The sequence below is a fragment of the Macrobrachium rosenbergii genome, chromosome 4, assembly GCF_040412425.1.
Source record: "Macrobrachium rosenbergii isolate ZJJX-2024 chromosome 4, ASM4041242v1, whole genome shotgun sequence".
NCBI lineage: Eukaryota > Metazoa > Arthropoda > Malacostraca > Decapoda > Palaemonidae > Macrobrachium > Macrobrachium rosenbergii.
Window position 1 is genome coordinate 69,703,141 of NC_089744.1, and position 22,438 is coordinate 69,725,578.

Here is a 22,438-nt window from a genome sequence, read left to right on the forward strand (position 1 = left end):
ATATATATATATATATATATATAATGCGTATGAGTTCTTAAGAGTTTTCAAATTTCTCGAAGACTGTTTGTAAGCTGTGAAGGGAATGAGATTGCATAATTCATAGTAAGAACATGGTGTTCTTAGTGCGCTATTCTCAGCCAAATTCATTGTTCGAAAGTCTTTGAGAGAGAGAGAGAGAGAGAGAGAGAGAGAGAGAGAGAGAGAGAGAGAGAGAGAGAGAGAGATCTTAAAGAAACTTCTCACCCAGGAAATTCTGTTAACTTTTTTATTTGAAAATAAAGACTGGTATTTAAATCTGAAGGTTTTAGTCAAAATTAGTGCTACACTGCCCCATTTTATTCACTAAGAATTTACTAAAACAATTGTTACAGTTACATTTTTATGGCGTATCAAAATTATTTTTACAAATGATGGCTTCATTCATTGATTTGTCTTTAAATGCACACTGCCAATACGTGCTCTTAAAAATAAAGAACTAAATCAACTTTTACAGCATAGAAATATATCTCTTCGGGCAACGACACTGAGTAAAGACCTTTGACTTGAAATGCTTATGTCTTACATTACTTATAAGAGCCGTACTTCTTTTAATGCTCAGATATTTCTTCCATAATTGTTTTGTCCAGTATTTGGAAGCACTAACCAACTTAATCACTTCGAAAGGCGAGGAAATGCCCCTAGCAAAAAGGCCGTCGAGATCTTGCAACTGGGCAAAGGCGCTCAAGTCCTCAGTTTTCTCAGGAATCGAGACAAGTAGCTGAATCTGTTCTGCAGTGTTTTGGTTGATATTTTGCCGTAACCAGAGACGTATTTTAGCTAAGGTTTCTCTTGTCTCTTTTAACAGAACACTTTTCTCTTTGGCACTGGAACTAGACGTCTCCAAGGCAATGGCTATGTGGTTAGGATACGTCTTGATGAAGTCTTTGAAGAGATGTATTTTGTTTAATAGGTCAACTTCGTTATCCTCCATGTTCGTATTTGATATTTCTCCGAGACGCATAATTACCTGAAATTAAAATAGAATACATTTTCTTAAATAAATGTGTACTGAAATAGCTTTCTGGAGGGAAAATATTAAATTGTCTACGACAGTGGCAATAGTGTGCATCAGCAGCTAGTTTCCAGTATTTAAAGAATAAGAGAATATAAATATAACATATGTATATATATATATATATATATATGTGTGTGTGTGTGTGTGTGTGTGTGTGTGTGTGTGTGTGTGCATATATGCATGTATCTATCCATCTATCTATCTATATATATACTGTATATATATACACATATTGTGTGTGTGTGTGAATCTGTGAATCTGCGTATATATTTGTTCACAGGAAGAAAGTGATATATTGGCATCGTATTATGAGTCCTAGTCTAAGACAATACGCATGATAAGGACAGAAATCTAATATTGAAACAGATAGCAACAGCAAGCCAAGAACCTTACCTTAAATCCATTTTCGAGTGCAAGAGCAGCTTTATTCCTGAAAACCTGCGAAGAAGCGTTAGTATCTAATTCATCTAGGATGACCCATTCGGCCAACCTCTTCATTTCAGAAATTCCTGCCTCACCTCGAGAATTCTGTTAGGGGAAAATGATACTTTAAAGGTTTCATATTGGATTCCTTTCTTTAGGGAAAAATCATAGAGTGACTAGCTCGGTGACAGAATTAGAATAAATCCGTCGATTTTTTTATGTCAATTTTCTACCGAATACGATAAACAGTTTTGACTCATACGACTAACTGACTGGGTAATTGAATTACGTTCTTAATTCACTGAAGTGTCTAGAAAAACATTTCATTTAATATTCAGATAAGAAGGGTCTTAAGTTTAAAGGGGTATTCCACCAAGACTTGTTCTCAGTCATTAATTTTACACACAGGTTCTTTGAATATTCATCGAAGGCTACCAGCCCTTACAGATGCGTAACGCGTCCTTTGGCTTTCCTAGGACATATGTTGTCAGTCTTTGAAGGAGCAAATGAAGAGGCAATCATTCACTAAACCGGAATATCAAAATGTCTTCATTCATATATCCAGTGCATGAGAAAGGTCAATTCTAACTGTAATCCTACAGAATGAGTTGTCCCTTTTCCTTATATTTACCGTATTGAGTGCTAGCAGCTTTGAAACAACGCATCAGTTAAAAAAAAAAAAGTAGAATATATAGATGTTTGAGGTGTTGCTGAAACTTGAGTATGATTTAGTCAGAAACATGATAGCAAGATCGTATAGACCCCACTATGAAGGTTAATAGTTACTAGAAGGAGACGCTTATTATACTGTTTCTAGTCATTAATCAAGCATAAAAGTAAGTATACTAAAATGTAAACAGAGAGAGAGAGAGAGAGAGAGAGAGAGAGAGAGAGAGAGAGAGAGAGAGAGAGAGAGAACAGAAGTCCGTTAGATGGGACACAATTATAACTTGTGAGTAAAATCGACCATTATTATCATGTTGATAAGAGAGCAATGTTTATGTCACGAGCAGTGAAGTATGAAAATGAAGTTGGCGTGCTTGCGATAATTGTGAAGTAAATCATTTGACAGGTTATTTCTTCACTCGCACAACAACTTAATTGAAAACTTACAATTAACTTTCATTTTTGCGTTTAACTATTTTTTTTTTTTTTTTTTTAGTACCGTTCGATTTAAGACCGGGGCACACTTCCAGAAACGTTGCAGTCAGCGTGAAAATGTGGGCGAAATCGACGCTGATTTTAAAAGAACGTTATTAGTGTTTATTTTTCAGCTTGAAATTTAAAGTATTTGTACCATTAATCCGTATATGCCTGAACCTTTCGTTTTCTGATCTTCGTTAGTAAAGAAGTCGTAAAATATGTTTTTTTTTATCATCTGTCACAATGAAATAACTTTAAGAAAACAAGACAAATAAATAACTGATATAAAATTGAAACAAGGTTTTGTGACTGCAGAGAGCAGAAGAAATTGCGACCAGTATCATTGAAAGATATCAAAAGTACTACGTTTTTTTGTGCAGATTTTTTTATCGTAAGTTATTACAAATGTTCTTTGCAAATGAATCCAATTAAGTGAATGTTCGGTTTATAGAGCGAGTAATCAGAGATCAAAGAAAACGAAAATATCGCTTGACTGACTGAATTTTTGCTGAATGAAATTGGCGTCGCCAGAAAAAAAAATGTCGGCAAAAATAGAAATGCAAATTGGAAAATAAAGTTTGAGGAACGATCTGACATTGGCAAACGTTGGCATGGGTTTAACGTATGGCCAGCATGTCGAATCATCATTAAATGCTTTGAGCCAAAGATATTTTTATTATATACAAATGAATTCTGAATTTAGGGTATAAAGCCAAGCAATGAGTCACGTCAGCTGTTCAGCTCTTATGACAGCAAAGGTGGGGAGTTGGAGTGGTTGGAAAGCAAGAAAAAGAGATCTGGACGGTAAATCAGTCTAATCAAGGATCTAAAGGTAAAACTGGGTGAAAAATCTGCAGTTGTACTAAGAAATAACAATTAGAGAGATTAGACAGCAAGATGGAAGAAAGTTGGAATAGAGGTAAAACTTGGGACCGCAGGGACACTGCAAGCACCCTCTAGTAATGCCTACGGTGCACCACGGGAGGTGAACTAACGGCATTGCCCTTAGTGGGGTCTCATGTTGATGATATTTTAACGTCTGGTTATATACTTTCGTTGTGTTTGTTATAATAACAGCAATGCTTCTCATGTCAGGTATAATGCTAGATAAAAAAAAAATGTATAGGTTTCTTTAAAAATTTAGACCTTAAGCTTATTCGTGCTACCACCGTGATACTATTGTGCGTAATGGAAATAAGCTGCTGCCGATTATTCTGTGAGTAATTTTTTTGTTACTCTATTAATTTTTGCACTACGGTGAGTGTTTATCATGACTAGCAGCTTATCCTCAAGACTTTAGCTGGAAAGGAAGGTACTGGATTGGTCTGTAGGACAAAGGAAGTATCAACGGTGATTAAATAATTGAATGGATTATGTCTTGTGACTGGTATCATTTTAATTGTCTTTTAAAGAAATTGTAGCATTTACCACAAATTATTTTGAACGTTTATGACACGATTATAGTCGAGGGTACTCACCGTTACCCCTTATTTTTTATGTATTTTAGGGTGGCGCTACAACATACTGACGTCAGCTCGATAATTACTTCAGCGATTGAGGTAATTGTTCTGTGCACAAGAGTAAATGCTGTTTCGCACTGTGCTTTGTTCCAGTTGGAAATAGTTACATATAGGTACTGGAATAAAAACACTGGGTAAAATATTACTCCATTTCATGCTTAAGACTACTTAATCGTTGGAAAGATTTTCATGCTGCTGACGTTAATTTGTTGCAGTGACAGGATAGTTATGCCAAAAAAATTAATGGCGACCGCCCCAATTATCTATGACATGAATTGCAAAGGGAGCAGAGTTAAGTAAAATCGTCATAAAACCTATTTCAGCGCGAAACAAATTAGAAAAAACTAACAATTACACTCCCTCCCCCACTTGCTGTTGTTTCTATGGCCTCGTTGTGACCCGGTCACTCAGACCAGACTCTTAGGGTCTGCTGCGAGTCAGTGAAGTTAAACAACATTCCATCTGGACAGTACTTACTGTAGATGAGTGACCAGCAATGATTCCCAGGCACCGTTGGTACACGGGCTGTTATCATTGAATATTGAATAATGATGAGAGAACTTGGATAGCGAGATGGAAGAAAGGATGGGTTTAAGAATAAAAGGCCAAGATCACAAGGAGAGATAGATGAAAATTCTTGCTGAGCCCGTAACTCACAGGATCATATTTTGCTCAGAACTTGTTTCAAGTTCTGGAGGTTCATGAGGACCATCAACCCGGGTCATAAGAGCAAGGACCCATGCTGGCATAAGGCCAACTTAATCTACAATAACGAAACTATAGCACCTTGTCAGAAAGTTAGATCATTGGTAGAAAGAGATCCTCGTGTGGTTCATAACTTTCTAAATGTACGAATTCTGTATGCTTATATTTTACGAATGTAAAAGTTGCTTGGGATCAGAGAATGATATAAAACAGAACCAAAGTCAGTTCGAAAAAAGTAAAACCTTGTCTAGATTATAACCTTGAAATGCAAGGGTTGGCGCTTGACACAAAGATTGCTCGGGATCAAATTTACCCCCTTTTCATGTTTATGTATTAGTTCCGCGAGAAGGGTTTTAGTTACCAGTTCAGTGCAGTTTCGTCCCTTCCCAGTCTAATAATTCATAACTTTTTTCTTCTTCATTTTTCCAAGGCCCAGAAATCTTACCTTCTTGAAATGGAAAGGAAGTAATTTCAAAGTCAAGTCATATGTAGCAGCGTTTTTTTTTTTTTTTTTTTTTTTTTTTTTAGTTCAAAGTTTATGTGCATTGCCATACAATATACAAAGCATTTCAAAACAAGAAAATTCGTACTTATTTGCATCAGTGGTGTTAGACGATATTTATGGAGCAAAATGCATATAACGGAAGGCATTTATTGTAGCGTGCTGAGTGCCGGTGACTTTCGAAAAATGGCTTCATTTGTTCAGCTGCTTCCTGGGCGCATGATAAATTATGGAAATACCTGCGGATGATTCATCTCACGTCGAGGTCGAGCTCTGGGTCCCCTGAGTACCCTGATTTCAGGTCGGGTTGATTTTGGCTGCGAATATGTATGTAAGGGCAATATTTTATTCCTATTAAGGAAATGATAGTTTTTGTTCCTCCGTTTTATTTTTTAAAAGAATTTATATCAGATAAAGAGACCAACACGTTTGAGAAAGTGTGCCTGTACGATATGTTCCATGAGTTCAGTGCTGTAATCAACCAAATGTGAATAGCAGGCAACAAGTTATTTGTCACATGAAGAATGTTAGTCTTGTTTATGGTAGAGAGACTGAGATAATACATGGAATTTCAAAATAATTGTTGTCTTTTTTTATTGCAAAACACTTCACCTTTCCCGTTCGTGTTTTTGTTTTCCCCTTAAACAAAATGCCTCATCTAATGTGTTTGTGTGTCGTGGACATTACCGAACTCTAGCTATTCCAACACACTCATAAAATAGGAATAGATTTCCCCAGCCATAAAAAGTCCCATAAATCCCGGATGTAAATTGCGTTGTAGAGGTGTCTTATATGGGCATATGCATAATGGTTATACGATCCCACTGGGCTTTCGAAGTGTTGTTTGTTTATTGCGTTTAGCTAAGCATTTACCCGAATTTTACTTCCGACTTTATTTACTTTTATTTAATATACGAATCTTATTTGATTAATCATTTATGTTGTTTTATTTTACTCATTTATTTACTCTTTCCTTTTGAATTAAATTTGTTCCAATTAAAATTTGTGACAAAGTTGTTGAAATACTCTTTTGTTTCTTTTTGATAATGAATCAGTAGAATACCCCAAAAAATAAAAACGTGCATATTATAAAACTAACCGAAATAAATAAATTATAGATAAAAATATGTGAGTTAAAGTGATTTTGCTTAAGTGGCCCCTTAAACAAGGTAATAGAGGCCTCGGTTCATGCGCGGTGGCAGAGTCCAAGGGTTGAGTTCATACAGTAGGCTGCACCGTAGATGGAAAGAGTACCCGCTGGATCGATTACTACAGTACAGAGACATCTGATCTTTTTACAAAGTTTTAGAGGCAGGGTGACTCGCAGAGGTTCTGAGGCTGCTTGAGAGTTGGACTGTCGAATCCAGCCTCACAAGAGAGACGAGACCTCTTGGTGCAAGAAGAAAGAAATCATGAGCAGAGGTGAGAGCAAGCTCATTGATTATCCCTCGTTGAGACGAGAAATGAGAGAATCGTCTGAATATGAGAGCAAATATTCAAGCAAAGATGGGCCAGAAAAAGGTAAAGCTCTTTTCACTGAGCTAAGGAATAAGAATCTTGGACATCGAAAAGCTCTAACCAACTCTCAGGTGACAAATATATGATTTACTCGACCACATTTGAAATATACTGGCACTCGGTGTATTTCAGAAGACGGTGGGTGAAATTAATCTGAAGAGCGTAGCAATACTTCCTTAATGAATCATGAAATGCATGGCTATGACTAAGCCCTTTGTTGGCCGAGTTGGTTGAGCATCAGACCGTCATTCGATGGACCGGAGTTCGATTCCCGCCGCCGGCTGATGAAGAGTTAGAGGAATTTATTTCTGGTGATAGAAATTCATTTCTCGCTATAATGTGGTTCGGATTCCACAATAAGCTGAAGGTCCCGTTGCTAAGTAACCTGGTTCTTAACGTAAAATAAGTCTAATCCTTCGGGCCAGCCCTAGGAAGCTGTTAATCAGCTCAGTGGTCTGGTAAAACTAAAGCTATACTTACTTATGACTAGGACTAGGGCAATTTGTACACTGTTCACAGTTACTGGTAAATGAAGTAGGCAAGGGAACCAGATGTTACTCTGTCGACAAGATATAATCTACTAGATAAAAGCTATAAATGAATCTAAAAAACAAAGTTATTATCAGAAGTTTTGGTAAACTGACCCTTGTGACAGACTGCAAAATACAAGATGGAGTTCAGTAGCAAAAAGAGAAGATTTGTGAAATTTCCAATTTATGGATTGCTCTTTGCACAGAGATTCTCAGCACCTTAGAACCGTTAGATACAAGGTACTGGAGACCAACCAAAGTCTAATAAAGGTTAAGTCTGTTCGCGAGCAGGTGGTGACGTCACGGAGCCCCGAGTATCCTAAATTATAGAAAACGGAGTGATTAATGGGGGACTTATGTTTATCTGTTGTTTTGCCCACTTCTCAGTCACACTATTTAACTTTATCAATTTCAAGTATATCAATAGTATTTAAAGAAAAAATAATATAAATAGTATGATTAAAATATATACGTAATGTTTCTGTCAATTCTTGTTATAGCTTACTTAAAATTAATATTGGTGAGGAGTGGTCAGTTTACATTGTACTCTATCAGTAAATTCATGTGTAACCTTATAAATGACTGTGTATTATTATTATTATTATTATTATTATTATTATTATTATTATGTTTAGACTGAAGTAATTACTTTGTAATTCATAAGAAGTTACTGCAGTAAATGAGTAGAAATGAGAGGGAAATGAACAAAGCATCTTACACATTATAATGTAGGCCTAATTTGGCATTTAATTAGATAATTAACCTTTGAACTGTAAGCTTCTATCCTCATGTCTTTTTTTGTAGATTTTCCAGCTTACCTTCTGTAGTGGAATAATTAGCAGTGATATGGCTACATAACAACTTGTGAAGTTGATGCAGAGAGGGATGAAATAACACCGAATATAATGTGTAAGTGGGCATTATGTTAAATAAGAGTAACAGTGAGACTTTGACATCTTTCATCATAAAATTAGCAGCAAACTTTTAGTGTTCTTGTGAAGAATTCAGTCAGGTTTAAAGTTGTTGAAGACACAGAATGAAACCAGTCGAGTAGAACAGGGATTGAAGGCAGGTAGATTGTTTTCGTAATTGGATGTGCAGCCACTAACAGCACAATTGCTAAGCTCGTTTGATTGCCGCTGTCAGATTTTCGCACACAATACCGGCTGGTTGGTGACCGACTCGGTTTCATGTAACGGACCCAGCATTTTGCGGGACTAGATGACGTCATTGCGCGGCTGTGCTACTTTTTCGCAGCAAGTGAACAGACTTATCTGTTATTAGACTTTGAGACCAACAGCGTGTCAGCTCTCAGCGTAAGACTAGAACAAGAAGAGATTAAAGAGATTAATATGATGGAGTAAAGGTGGGGACACAACCTAGGTTGTCAGGGGTATGGGGACAGGGGAACAGGTGAAAGGGATATGCCAGTTTACTTTGAGTAGGCATAGGCAAATAGTCTAGGCATCCGTGATCCCTACGTCGGACTGTAGTGAATGGTAAAGGTAACAACGGTATTGTCTACTTAACTGCCGCACTAGATTCCACATATAACTTGTATATTTTCCATTTAGAGTAGACATTTTGAGAATCACCGTACTGAGGCCTATTAATATTCAGAGATATTGTTGTAAAATGAAAATGTATTATTTTAATCTTAACTTAAGCAACACTGAGATACTACAGAGTATTTGTTATACATGTTATCGTGGCTTGATTAATAAGCCCAAGATCGTAATGCTAGTCTAGAATTAATACACCGCTATGTTAAAATAATTTTTCCATTGGCTGCCACGTTATCACTTCGTTTTACGGAAGCTTTAAAACTTTCAACTTCCATACGAATATATATATATATATATATATATATATATATATATATATATATATCTGTCTGTTTTTCTTATTTATAGTCACCTAAATGTAAGCGAGGAAATCACGAAAAAAAGTCCCTTAATTAACCATTCAAATTAGTAGAAGTTTATAGTTTGTTTTATGAGTCCTAACCCACTTTGTCCACTGGATTCGGTAATTAAGGTTTACAGATATTTTAACTAACCAGAGAATTTTTCTGTATAAATTGTTTGTCATAATAATCATTATAATATCTTCGTTCATTTTACAGAAAGGTAGGCGATTCCCTACATAACAGATATTTTCCAAACTCTGAACGTACAGCCATGCACATAATGCTCATACTCTTTCTTACCTCTGAGAAATCTTGTAATGCGATGCTTCCTTTCCAGCGAGTTTCGTAACGAAGTTTGTAAGCAGCGTCTTTTGTGCTTCCAATGACAAGATCTGTTGAGTACGTTCTGTGTTATATTTTGTTTGCAATGGAAAATGCAATTATAAAAATGATAAATCAATTCATAATTATTATCTTATTGCCATCAACGTACGGCCTGGCAAAATTGGTCACTGGAACAAGACATGGAAAGTTTGTGAAGGAAAAGCACGTTAAATGAATTAACAGGACGATTGATACAGTAGTCAAGAAGAAAGGAATGGAAAATAGTAGGCAAATAATAGCTAAAGACCGAAGATGATAAAAAAAAACTTTAGAGCAAATGGAAAGATATTCTAAAGGGAAGTAAATTCAGAGGGTAAGTTAATGAACAAATGGACTTTGGTCCTTCCAGATGCAGAGTTCCATTGAATAAAGTAATGCGATATTATTTGTGCATTAGAGTGGTTTCATCCTTGTGTTGCCAAATGGTGTTGAACCAACTAATTCCTAATTTGCGGAAAAATTAAATCAATATTTGTTTGAAAAACTTTTGGTTATTGCAGACACACAGTTAATATACTTGTTAATTAAACTTTTTGATAAATTTCATCACTTCGAGTAATGACGTCATTCATCACAAACTGTGTACCTTAACAGGATTCTTAACAAATTCCTAATAACCTTGAGATTTTATGTAATTTTTATTAATAAAGTAAAATTTTATAAAATATTAGCTATAATTTCCTTCAAAAAATGTGACACCTTAAATTGAAATGATCATTAAAAAATCATATTCCCTGTGTTTCAAAACTAGGAAATTCCAGCTTTATGTTTAAACTGTCGTGTGTTGCAATGAGCAGAGAAAAATAGTATTATATAATTTTTGTAATGACTATATTTACTACTTTTTTCTAGAGTAGCCACAATATAAGACTAACCAAGCATGGAATCGTATAGTTCTATGTAAAAATTCATTTTTATTTCCCTACTTTTTCCAATATGGTAATTCAGTAATAACAACAATGAAAGTTTGAAATATGTATGAAACTATAGTTTTACATTAGCGAATGGTAACACATGCCACGTCATTTGTCTGTGACCTCACTCAGATATTGTTCCCTTGCAAAATCCGTTTGTTTCGCAAGATCCAATAGGTCAATGGCACTCGAATGATTATTTTTTCATGCCTTTGTCACTTCCGTATTGACGTTCTTTCAGCTTTTTTTGTTTTGTTTTGTTATAAGTGAGTCATGTGCTGATACCAACCTTTCTTTATTTACTTTCACACTTGAATCATTAATATTATTTAGTGAACAATAATCTATGATATAATGCAATATAATGTTTAATATATAAATTTTGTGTTACTCGTATAAGCGGCAAGTTATTACGAACTTTTATTGAGCTTTGTCGGTTACTTAAGCAGCTTCTTTTTCAACATTGTTGCTGTTATCATAATCGTAATCGTCATTAATAATTCTTTTATTTATTATATAATTCCATTATACATTCGAACGAATAAACATACGTTTGTTTATAACTGACAAAAGTTTAGAAAATCATCTTCAGGGGAGAAAATTATATCAAACATCAAAGCAGTTCTTTACCTAATAGATGAAACGGGTAATTCTCTTGAGCATATCCGTAATCTTGTACCACTAGCTCCTCACTCGTTAATCTATGTTACGACACGGATGTACTTTGGCAATGACAGTTTAAAAAAATTCTTTGAAAATTTTCTTATGCGTGAGATTTGGCTACTTGGGCATGAGAATATATGGGAAAGAGTGAATCCATGTCGCGATACGTGTGCGTGTGTGTGTACTTACATGTTGAGTACACACGAGATATAAATAAACTGTGAACACAGTGCACTCAGCCGAAGAATGTAAAGTTTAGGCTAAAGGCCAAGTGTTGGAACCTATGTCATTCAGCGCTGAAACGGAAATTAACAGTAACAAGAACTGAAAGGTGTAACAAGGAAAACCTCGCAGTTGCACTGAATCAATTGTTAGGAGAGGGTAGAAAGATGGAAGAAAGAGAATATGAACGGAGGTACAGTAAAAGGAATGAAAGGGGTTGCAGCTAGGAGCCGAGGGGACGCTGCAAAGAACCTTAAGTAATGCCTACGGTGCACAGCATGAGGTGCCCTGACGGCCGTACCCGCCCCCTCTACGGGTGCATTCAGCCCAAGATATGGTATGAGTTCAATGTGCTCAGCGCGGCTGTTTTGATACATCTCCTTACCACGTTGAAATATATGCAAAATTAAATAAAAGTAATTAAGGGTAACACGAAAATCGGATCCCATGGCAATGGGGCAAACACTGGTTGAGGCATGAGAGTTCGCTTTCGAATATGCATGTGTTTGTGTGATGCAGGTAGTTTACAGAGACGAAAGCCGGTAACCGTTATGCATTTGTATAGGACTATTAGCCACTGAGGCTGTGGAGCCTGTGGGTGAAGACTCCAATTGCGCCGTCGCGCATACCAACTCACAGCACGCACACATGTGAGGTAACAAGAAACCCATTAACCGTCTGTTGGAAATTGGATACCGGAATACAGATAAAAACTTTTGAGACAGATGGAACAGAGAAGTGCATGAAACAAGCTGAAATAAATAAAATATAAAGAACATGTGACACAAAAAATGTAAATAAAATAAAGACTAACCGTCAGTCTCTAAAAGCTGAGCTGAAAGAAGCCAGCTTTAAGCTTTAACAGTGGGGGAACTACGACATACCTGCACTGGGAGGAATCGCTGGATTAACGCCTCCCAGGACCCGTAACATATAGCCCCTACTCGCTTGGCTCAGCGCTTTGTCTAAGGTGGCCACCACCACAAATTTTCTCGAGAGCGCTGTCATCCTGATGTGCAGTGTAGAACAAATAACTTTATTTGGATATTATTCACTTAATTATTCAGTCACCTTATATTTGTTATTTTTTCTTTATTTCTTTTCTTCTTGATGCACTAGACCATTATTGCATGAAAATGACAAATCTTTAGCAAAATTCTCTTGTCACATATCGCACCTTCATTCATCGGGTTCAAAATGCGGTGCTTTCCTTTACTTATCAGGTTATTTAATGCCTTTTTTATTCCGTCACAAGCACAGGATTCCTTCCTTTTTTCCCCCTTTACTATTCGTATTCTCCCGCGGGGATGCGACTGTCACGTGGTTTCACTCCCATGTGGCCCTAACCGACACAAAGATACGAGTTGGCAACTCTGCTCTTGTCTTGAGAGAGGTACACTTTTTTTTTCTTTCTTTGAAAACTTTTGTTTTAAATCTCAATTCGCTTATTTTTTTCTCACACTTATTCCCACCAGATCTCCTTGCCTATTTTTCCTGTCATCTGGATAAGAAAACGGGGAGTTTGTGTCTTTCAAAACCTACCGGTTAGGTCTACGCTGTGTCTTGACTCCCGGAGGGAAACCGTCAACTGTCAACGGTTCAGCGGTCTATGGTTGCTCGAACCTTCGGGTCTTTAAAACCGTCTTTTATACACTGGTGTGCGTGCGTGTGTATAAGTTTGTGTGTGACTGACGAAGACATTATGTCCAGGCTTACAAAAGAAGGGATAGCATGGTTAAGAAGAAAGTGGGAGAAGGTGAGGAAGAAATTTAGAGAGAACAGTTAGTTTTACAGTATAAACAGGGTGAGGAACCGTTAACGGACAAATGAATGTCATAATAACGATGCGAGTGGAGATTTGCTGTCTGAGACAAATGCATTGATAGATTGATGGAGTGGGTGTTTCCAAGATTTGTTGAATGTGGAAGGAAGAGGCAGAGTTGAAATGTTTAGTGTAAGTTTGAGAATGCTTGTGTAATTGATTGTTGAGAACGTAGAGAGGGAATTAGGAGGTTGAAAATGAATGACAGCTGGAACTGATGGGATTTGAAGTGAGATACTACGATAGATTGGTGATAAGGTGATTAAGTGGCGTACCAGAATTTGTACGGTATGTCTGGATGAGGCAAATGCCCGGGTAGATTCGGTAAAAGGAACGATTGTTTCACTGGATAAAGGTAAAGATGATAGAGTTGACTGTAAGAAATATGGAACTAGGAAGTTGTATAGTAGGAATTTGAATAGGAAGAATGTCATAGGAAAGAAAGATTGTTATGAAATACTGTAGTTATGTGAGATATTTGAAAGTTAAAAGAGAAAGCTGTATGTGGCATACATGGGCCAAGGGAGTTTATGATCCAATCAGTAGATATGCACTGTAGAGGTTATGTAGGCTCCATGGTATAAAAGATAAATTGTTGAATATTATCACAAATTATGTCAAATGTATGTCATATCTGAAAGAAAAAGATGCTTCAAAAGTGTGTGAAGTATGAGTGTCTCATGAGCTCATATGTGGACGTAAGGGGTTCCACTTCTGATGAAGAGCACCTATAATGAGGGTGTGTTGTACATTGGGTTTATACATATCTTACAAAAGTTCCTGCTCATATGTATAACGAATTCATATGATTTACAGTGAAAAAGGGGATACGCTGAACCAAGCATGTTATCTTTGGATGTGCATTAGACAAAAAACAGATGTACCAACTAAATAATTTTAATTCACATTGCCAAAAAGTATAAGGTGCAGCCACCGTAAATATGCACATAAATTTCTTAAGACTTTACCTTCTACCCGCCAATAATTTGATAATCTCAAAGAATGAAATTTCACATTATACATACATACACACGCTCTGCGTGTCATTATAGTTAATTCTGTTATTTAAACTTCTCAAACTCGGAATGATTTTTTCTGAATGTCCAAGTAGTGATATAAAAATGTTTAATCGCAGTACTTTAGCTTCTCTCTCTCTCTCTCTCTCTCTCTCTCTCTCTCTCTCTCTCTCTCTCTCTCTCTCTCTTCCGTAGAGGGGTAGCTCCATCAGTGCACCTCATGCGGTGCACTGTAGGCATTACTATAGGTTCTTTGCAGCGTCCCTTCGGCCCCTAGCTGCAACCCTCTTATTCCCCCATTCTTATCTTTCTTCCATCTTTACTGTCAAAGTCAAATTCTTTATTCCATTAAAAATGGTTCATAATTTTACTCTTTCTTGAGTAACACAGGTCTATACATAGTTTTATAAAGAGTTTTACATAATAAACAGTATTCATTATCACAGGACCTGCAACTAGTATACAGGTGACATATTGCAATATAATATCACTGATATCAATAAAAACGGAAATGCAATAAAAATTTTCGACTCTATGCAACAGAAATGCAGTAAGATAAACAACATATAATAATATAGGCATAAAATGAATACAACATACAATAATATAGGCATAAAATGTATACGATCCTTAAAAACAATCAAGTGAAAACTTTCATATCAGTAAAATAATAAATTAGCTAATTCTCATAAAAGATAAAGTAAACAGAGTTTACAACCAAAGATCCACCCTCTCCTAACAATTATTTAATAGTGCAAATGCGAGGTTTTCCTCCTGTTACACCTTTCAAGCCTACCTACTCTCAGTTTCCTCTCCAGCTCTGACTGACCTCATAGGTCCCAGTGCTTGGCCTTTGGCCTAAACACTGTATTCCATTCCATTCGCTCTCTCTCTCTCTCTCTCTCTCTCTCTCTCTCTCTCTCTCTCTCTCTCTCTCTCTCATTTCTATTCCAAGTCACAGGAAAGTTCTCCTCAGGGAGTCCAGGCGTAGGAAAACTAATTCCTTCTGTATTTTTGTACAGCATCGTCTTCATGGTAATCCATCACTGTTCGTTATCCCCCTCCAGTGTGTGTCAGCCTATTTCACGGTCGGTTGACTTCTTATAGTCTATAATGGCCGTCTATCAACTCTGCGAGTTGTTAGGCTTGTACGATACGTAGTAAGTGATCTGCGTTCGTTGTGCATTGGTGATTCAAGTACCCTTTTTTTGCGATTTTTAATCTCTCTCTCTCTCTCTCTCTCTCTCTCTCTCTCTCTCTCTCTCTCTCTCTCTCTCTCTCGTAGATACGTGTAGGGAATACAGTGAGCCTAGGATTTTTGATGCATTCATCTGTGATAATCTGCTAAATACGGAAGTACATGTATTAACTTATTCATTTTAAAGCATTGCTCTGCTATCCATTAAGGTAGGCAGTCATCGACAATTATGCCGTAAAATACATTGCTGAACATTCGGACAATTGTGCGGGAATTCAGCTTTAGTGGTCGTGTACTTTTATTTTATAACTTTGGTGACCGCGTAGTGGTTATTATTATTATTATTATTATTATTATTATTATTATTATTATTATTATTATTATTATTCCGTTTGCAGCAGCTGTGAAATTGAAAGTCAGTCGCGTAGAGTTTTCAGTGCAGAATGAATGTGGTGGTAATTTTTGTCATTTTTTCTTTTAAAGACGATTTCTTCAAGACCATTTACATTCTGATTTAATTGTATTAGCAGTAATCGTAATTTATTGTAATTAGTGCTGATTCATTAGCACCCATTCACGAATACGTCAAAATAAGACGAATCGGGAAATATCACGAATGTTAGCCCAATTTTGACAAGACTCCAGAGGTCTGTACAAGGCTTCTGATTCACGTGAACATAGTTACGTACGAACTGGCATTATGCAAGGCCCCGTGTTTGCATAAGGCCAACTTTATATATGCTATAAGGTCTTTTTATTTCTTTTGTGAGGTTCAGTACCACAGTTTAAAACCATCTGTGACATATTATGGACTGAACTTATGAACTGTGTAGCTGAATCATTGCGACTTCAGAAGTTTTAATCAGAAGCAAATACTCTTTTTGTAAAGCAGGCTCACAAGTGTCATTTCATAGTCTATTTGTTTTATAAATATTTGATTTAATTTACCATTCTTATATAGTTTACTCCATGCTTTTGTATTTGCTTTTTCCGTAATGGGCTACTTTCCTCATTGTGCTCTTAGGCTAGTTTTATCTTAATAGGTAATGATAACAATAACAACAATCGCACCTAACCCTGAAGAACACCAGCCAAGAAAGCTGGAATGAAAATGTACACGGCATCAAGACAGCACTGTCTTTAAAACATTTCATTTCCCCTATGCGTAAGCTATATGACGGAAGAAATATATACAGAGACTTCTCCATTAATTCACCTGGGAATATCTGGGAATTCTCGCTTCACAAAAGGCGAAGTATTCTCCAGTTTCACTGGTTGGCGCACAAAAGTTCAATTTAGAAGGATTTAGTTTGTTTGTGATTTGCTATATATATACACTGTCATTTCCTTTCCAGCCTTTGAATTCAAGAGACGAAATCTACTGTTATGCCATTACACTATAAACACACACACACACACACACACACACATATATATATATATATATATATATATATATATATATATATATATATACACATATATATATATGTTATATTTGTATATATATAATGTATATGTGTATGTATGTATGTGTATGTATATATGTATGTATGTATGTATACATACATACACAGTTGGCCACCATATTCACTGGTAATTGGTTCCGAACAAGTGCCTAAACTGAAAACTGCAACCTCGTGTACTACTGAAACCAGTATAACATACATTGTCAACATGCATGCTTATGTTCTCATAGCACTGTTTATCTTGAAAACCAGATTAGAGCTAACAAAATTATTAACAAACAGGGAATATCTATAGAAATAGATATCTCTATTCTAATGCAGTAAAAAAATTTTTATTTATAATTACAAGCAAGCGCACACATATATGCACATACAAAAAAGCTGATAATGGAAGTACGATTACGTCACATTTTTATCTTCTGGTGTCTTTCAGTTGGTGGTCGAGATCAACTCGCAAGTGGCGCTGTTCCGTGACCTCCTAATCTGCGTGGGGCAGAGCAGAGACGGACCGGAACTGAGAGAGAGGATACGGAAGGTGAGGCGTCAGTGTGTGGACACCTGCAAACACGCCTCTCAGCTCCTTCTCCCCGGAATCAAAAAGTAAGTTTTCGTTCTAGAGTAAGTTCTGTAGTTTGAGTACTTTTCACGTCGCCTAAAAAGCCTGCAAAATTATTGTTCGTTACCGTTGTAGAAATTAATTCATTTGGATCAGGTAGGATGCACTAAGACAATTCGGCCAGACAGTGACGTCACATGGGCTCATCGCAGGCAGGATCCACTTCTAGCCCGTGGGTACAACAGATCGTTCGACCATCCTTCTTCTTCTTTGCATTAATAGTTTCAGTTTTGTATTAATTTTCTTTTAATGGTAGTATACCAGTAACCTAATTATTTAACGGTCAGTAATTTTATCTAAAAATACAGCCTCATATGTCAAACCAGTAAGTTAATTTTTCTATCGATAGCGAGGGTATGAACTATATTTTTATTATATATATATTGTAAACAATTTCTTGACGCAAACTGTAATGAAGATTACTCAGAATACCTCAGTCATTCAATAAATGAAATTAAATTTCTCCTCAAGTAAGCTGTATATATTTACAGTAGTACTAAATATTTAACTGTCCTTGGTTTACAACCTGTAAGTCATGGGCAGTGGCCCATTTTACGTGGTCGCTGGCCGGCCTGTCTTAGTGGGTCCTGGGAATCGGTAACGTTTCTTATTCTTCGCTCCCGTAACGGGAGGTTAATGAAACTTTTGGGGACATATCCCCTCAGGTAGGTCCATGAGTCGGGATATGTACATCGGTACAGGGGATTTTGGATAAACCACCTACGTATGTATCGATGGCCCAGGCTTTGCTCTACCAAGTCAGTCATTAGGCTATTGCCTCTTCTTCTTGATACTGAGTACAAGATTAGCCTACACAGGTTAGTGGCACTAGTTGCAGAAATTATTATGTAATTTATCCATTATTTTGGTGAAAATATTTCATTACATATGTTCAAAGGTATAACTCCGTTTCACTTAGTTTCGCGTCTCGCCCAGGATTTTGTGGCTTCTATTGTCTGCTAAATTCAAATAATAGTCAGTTTAGCTACGAGCCTTGCCAGCGCCTTAGTTTTGATAAATCAATAGGGATAACATCAACGCCCTATTCAGGACAGAAGAGGTGAACTAAAGACAGTGTATGGATATGAGGTACAAAATAAGAAGCTCGTTTAATAAAATTTTGCTCTGAGGAAAGACATTGCCTGGGACCATAGATTTTGATGAAGGTACATAGGAATTCAAAGATTGATTTTGTTTATTGTGAATTTGTAATCCTTCATGCCTTGATACAGGAATTTTCAAGGTGTATTGTGCTACTTATCGCCTGAAGAAAAAATTAATCGGGATGCCTTATGGAAAAAAAGTCATTTTCTTCTTCCGACAGTGTCCAACCTGTTCATCCTTGTGCACACGAATTGCCTATATTGTGGGTTGCCGGTGTTAGGGGAGGGAGTCCATGTACAGTACTTCATGGAGGTATCCATTTCGAAACCAAATCGAGTTAGGGTCGAAACCCGTCAGTGTGACTCAAGTATCTAATGATCGTGTTTATATTTCACCGGCCGGAGACATTTGTATTTCGCATTTAGTACCTCGTTAATTTTAATGAGCATGTGATGAGAGATTCATTAAGAAAAGGAAGAAGCCTTCAGTAATACTTACTCTCTCTCTCTCTCTCTCTCTCTCTCTCTCTCTCTCTCTCTCTCTCTCTCTCTCTCTCTCAATAATACTTTTACACTATTGTTAGGGCTGTCTCCGTCACAAATGATTACTTTGCATTGCTGCGGGACTTCCGTCAATTTTAAAAAATTCTCTCTCTCTCTCTCTCTCTCTCTCTCTCTCTCTCTCTCTCTCTCTCTCTCTCTCTAAGCCTTTAATATTTCCACAACCGTTGTTCGGTCATCAAAGGAAAACTTGGCAGCGGAGATAAACAAACCCGACGATGACATAAACGACGCGCGGGGAAACAGAACGGTTGACTTTGCCAGAAGTTGAAAATGTCTCCTCAAGTCGCAGCTGCCATTTAGGTGGATAGAAGGCCTCCCGATGATGATGATGATCTTCATCATCATCGTCATGGCGACGCTGAAAGAAATCACGAAAGTGAAAGAGAGGGTGAAGGATATTTTTTCCTACGCGATTTTCCTCTGTCGTCTCTGCAGTATGTCATGAGTTGGAGTTCCAGGCTCTCTCTCTCTCTCTCTCTCTCTCTCTCTCTCTCTCTCTCTCTCTCTCTCTCTCTCTCTCTCTCTCCTCTCCTCTCGCACGCAGATAATTCGTACTTCGTGTTTTTCTTCTGATTTTAGTTTCTTATTATTAAAAGCAAAGAAGAGCAATTAGAATACCATTTCTTATAGTTTTTTTTTTTTATGGTCAGCAATACTTAGTTATTCATATCTTTAGCAACACATTCTTTATTTTTTTCTTTAAAAACACACAGTATCCACGAACGTTGTTGTATGAAGGGTCTTTCAATGTAAAATATAATATTGATGGAGTAAAAACATACCCATTGTTTTTATTAATACAAGATGTTTGGATTATTCTCGTATTTCCGTGCTGTACTTATCAAATTAAAACTTTCTCACTCCTATATTGTAGGGTTTTTCCTCCTTCACGTTTGGAGTTAATATAGTCTATTTGAGCTGGAAGGAAGTTGCTTGGTTTTCTACGTATTCCCGCCGGGCGATGAATTCCAATAATTCGTAATCCTGATTCTGCAATCAAGAATGTAATCAATATGGAGAATGACAATAGACTGTAATTTGAGTTGCCCAATTCTGGCAATTACTGAATAATCATTGTGATCATTACTACCTCGTGTTGTGGCCTTACTGAGAGCCGATTCTCTCATTGAAGAGTCGGTATAGGTGTAGTATAAGAGAGAGAGAGAGAGAGAGAGAGAGAGAGAGAGAGAGAGAGAGAGAGAGAGAGAAATGAGATTTGTGGGGGAGGGGGATTTGTTTAAGTCTCCTATTACAAGACTCGGACTTTCACAACATTATCGAAATGGAAGTATGTATACTAATACTAATGTGTTATTAGCTTATGTGTGTCTGTGTATGTATCTGTGCGTGAGTTTTTACGCAAGCCAGCGAACGTAGAGATCGCCGAGTCGTGAGCAAACTCACACAGAATACTGTGAGGGAAATTTCGGATCCTGTTTCCATATTTTCAGAGAAAACACAAATTCAGGGGATGCTAGGAAGACAAACAAGAGGAAAGTACGAACATTTTATTTCGTAGTAGTAAATGGCACTGAGGAAATGTCTCGTCGTCTTATTAGAGATTTTTTGTAGATTTTATTGGTAGGAAAGAGTTTGAGAACCGTAAATGTTTCACGAAAAGCCTTATTGTTTTCGACGCATGTTTGTACACATTTGCTGACGTATTTAAATATATAAAGCGCAGACAAAAATAAAGCATATATGTATGTTTACTTGTGATATTCCTTTGCTATTTGGATTTCACATTTCCTCGGTCAGCGAATGTGTAATTTATTTGGATTTGTATAATCTGTGTTTGATCACTTTAATAATTTATGTACCTGGAGCAGAGAGTGGTAAATAGAAAACGGAGGATCTAAAAATGTATACTTGTAAACATTTTAGTTACCTAATAATAATTCGAAATGGACTAGCTGCTACGCATTATCGATGAATTAGAAAGCTTTAGAATTATTATAATGAAGCCATTGGTTGATGAAAGTACACACGGATAAAAAAGATTTAATTAGGCTATGATTTACTGTGTGACCACTTAAGAATTTAATGTGCTTTGATAAAAATTTGGCAGTACTTCAAATATCGGATGATTTTTCGCAGCGCTGAGTGATATGCCATCTAGTGCTTAATAGAATGAGTTGATATGACAGCAAGAGATTTTGCGTAAACAAAAAGCGTATTTCAGCCGTCTCAGGCCATCTCAAGAAGAGGATGATGCTAGGCTATATAGTGTTACCTTAATAGCCATATTCCTTTGCCGTTATTTGGTTTCCGTTTCAAAGATATTCATAATTTTTAAAGTTTTCACTTATCATATTTTACATTTATTTTATTCGGATATTTATCCCATTGCTTTATATTATTCTCTCTCTCTCTCTCTCTCTCTCTCTCTCTCTCTCTCTCTCTCTCTCTCTCTCTCTCTCTCTCTCTCTCTCTCTCTCTCAGGAGCCCTGGATGCTATTTTGACTGCTGGTTTCGTCTGAGATGACTTACAACCATAGATTTTTCTTTCGTTATATCAAATAACATACCTGTTCTTTCCCATGATTTATCTCCAGAGGTGATCTCGCCTCTAGACTTGTTATGAAGACTCGTGGAAACGTCGCATAATCACAATTTCTAGTAGAACAAGAGTGATTCCATATTAAAGATATACAGTTGAATTATTTGCCATGAATCTGAATGACTTTCCTTGATTTTATAGTTCTTACGGTATGCTAAGATTAATGTTGAATTGGTCACAATATACGTACCTCCTGGAATTCGCTTCAGCATGAATGCCGTTAATTTTTAGAAATAGACGGCACATTTTGTTATGAACTGTTACTTTTTCAGTTCTGTTCAAACTCTGTATATGAAAGTAGAGACTATTTACTGTATTTTGTGCCTCCAGTGTTCTGTGCTTGAGCGTATTCCTTTTGAGAACCAGACTCATATTTATAAATATTTCCTAGATTCTTTTTACACACATACATAGTGCCTATGTGTTATCTTTGTATGCAAATTCAAAACAGGTATATACAAATGCTTATGCAAACATCCTTAGTATTATCAAATGTACGTATATGTGTACTCTTAAGACCGTGTAGACAGTGTATACGCACATTGCGAATGAGTAAGGGTAAAGCATAGCCATTTGGACGCTCACACTTGAGCGATAACT

The 22,438-nt window shown here is 36.6% G+C and overlaps 2 protein-coding genes across 2 annotated transcripts in view; one reads left to right on the plus strand and one right to left on the minus strand.

The window, feature by feature from the left end:
* LOC136835600 (regulator of G-protein signaling 7-binding protein-like) overlaps nucleotides 1-22,438 on the plus strand; it is a 669,467-nt gene that overhangs the window by 574,829 nt on the left and 72,200 nt on the right. The window contains 1 exon segment of the mRNA XM_067099312.1: nucleotides 17,429-17,595. Coding sequence (XP_066955413.1) covers nucleotides 17,429-17,595 — 167 coding nt within the window.
* On the minus strand, nucleotides 315-13,161 carry LOC136835591 (uncharacterized). The gene is made up of 4 exons (XM_067099301.1): nucleotides 12,375-13,161; nucleotides 9,608-9,699; nucleotides 1,451-1,585; nucleotides 315-1,009 (listed from the first exon to the last, which is right to left on the minus strand). The coding sequence occupies exons 1-4, from the start codon at nucleotides 12,496-12,498 to the stop codon at nucleotides 491-493; spliced, it is 870 nt and encodes a 289-aa protein (XP_066955402.1). The 5' UTR covers nucleotides 12,499-13,161; the 3' UTR covers nucleotides 315-490.

Bases quoted from the DNA above. Each gene is read 5' to 3' on its own strand.
- LOC136835591 (XM_067099301.1), bottom strand. From the start codon at position 12,498: ATGACAGCGCTCTCGAGAAAATTTGTGGTGGTGGCCACCTTAGACAAA. The intron at 9,700-12,374 runs GTATGTCGTAGT...CGTACTCAACAG, and splicing joins AGCGATTCCTCCCAGTGCAG to ATCTTGTCATTGGAAGCACA. The intron at 1,010-1,450 runs GTAAGGTTCTTG...TTTTAATTTCAG, and splicing joins CACTCGAAAATGGATTTAAG to GTAATTATGCGTCTCGGAGA.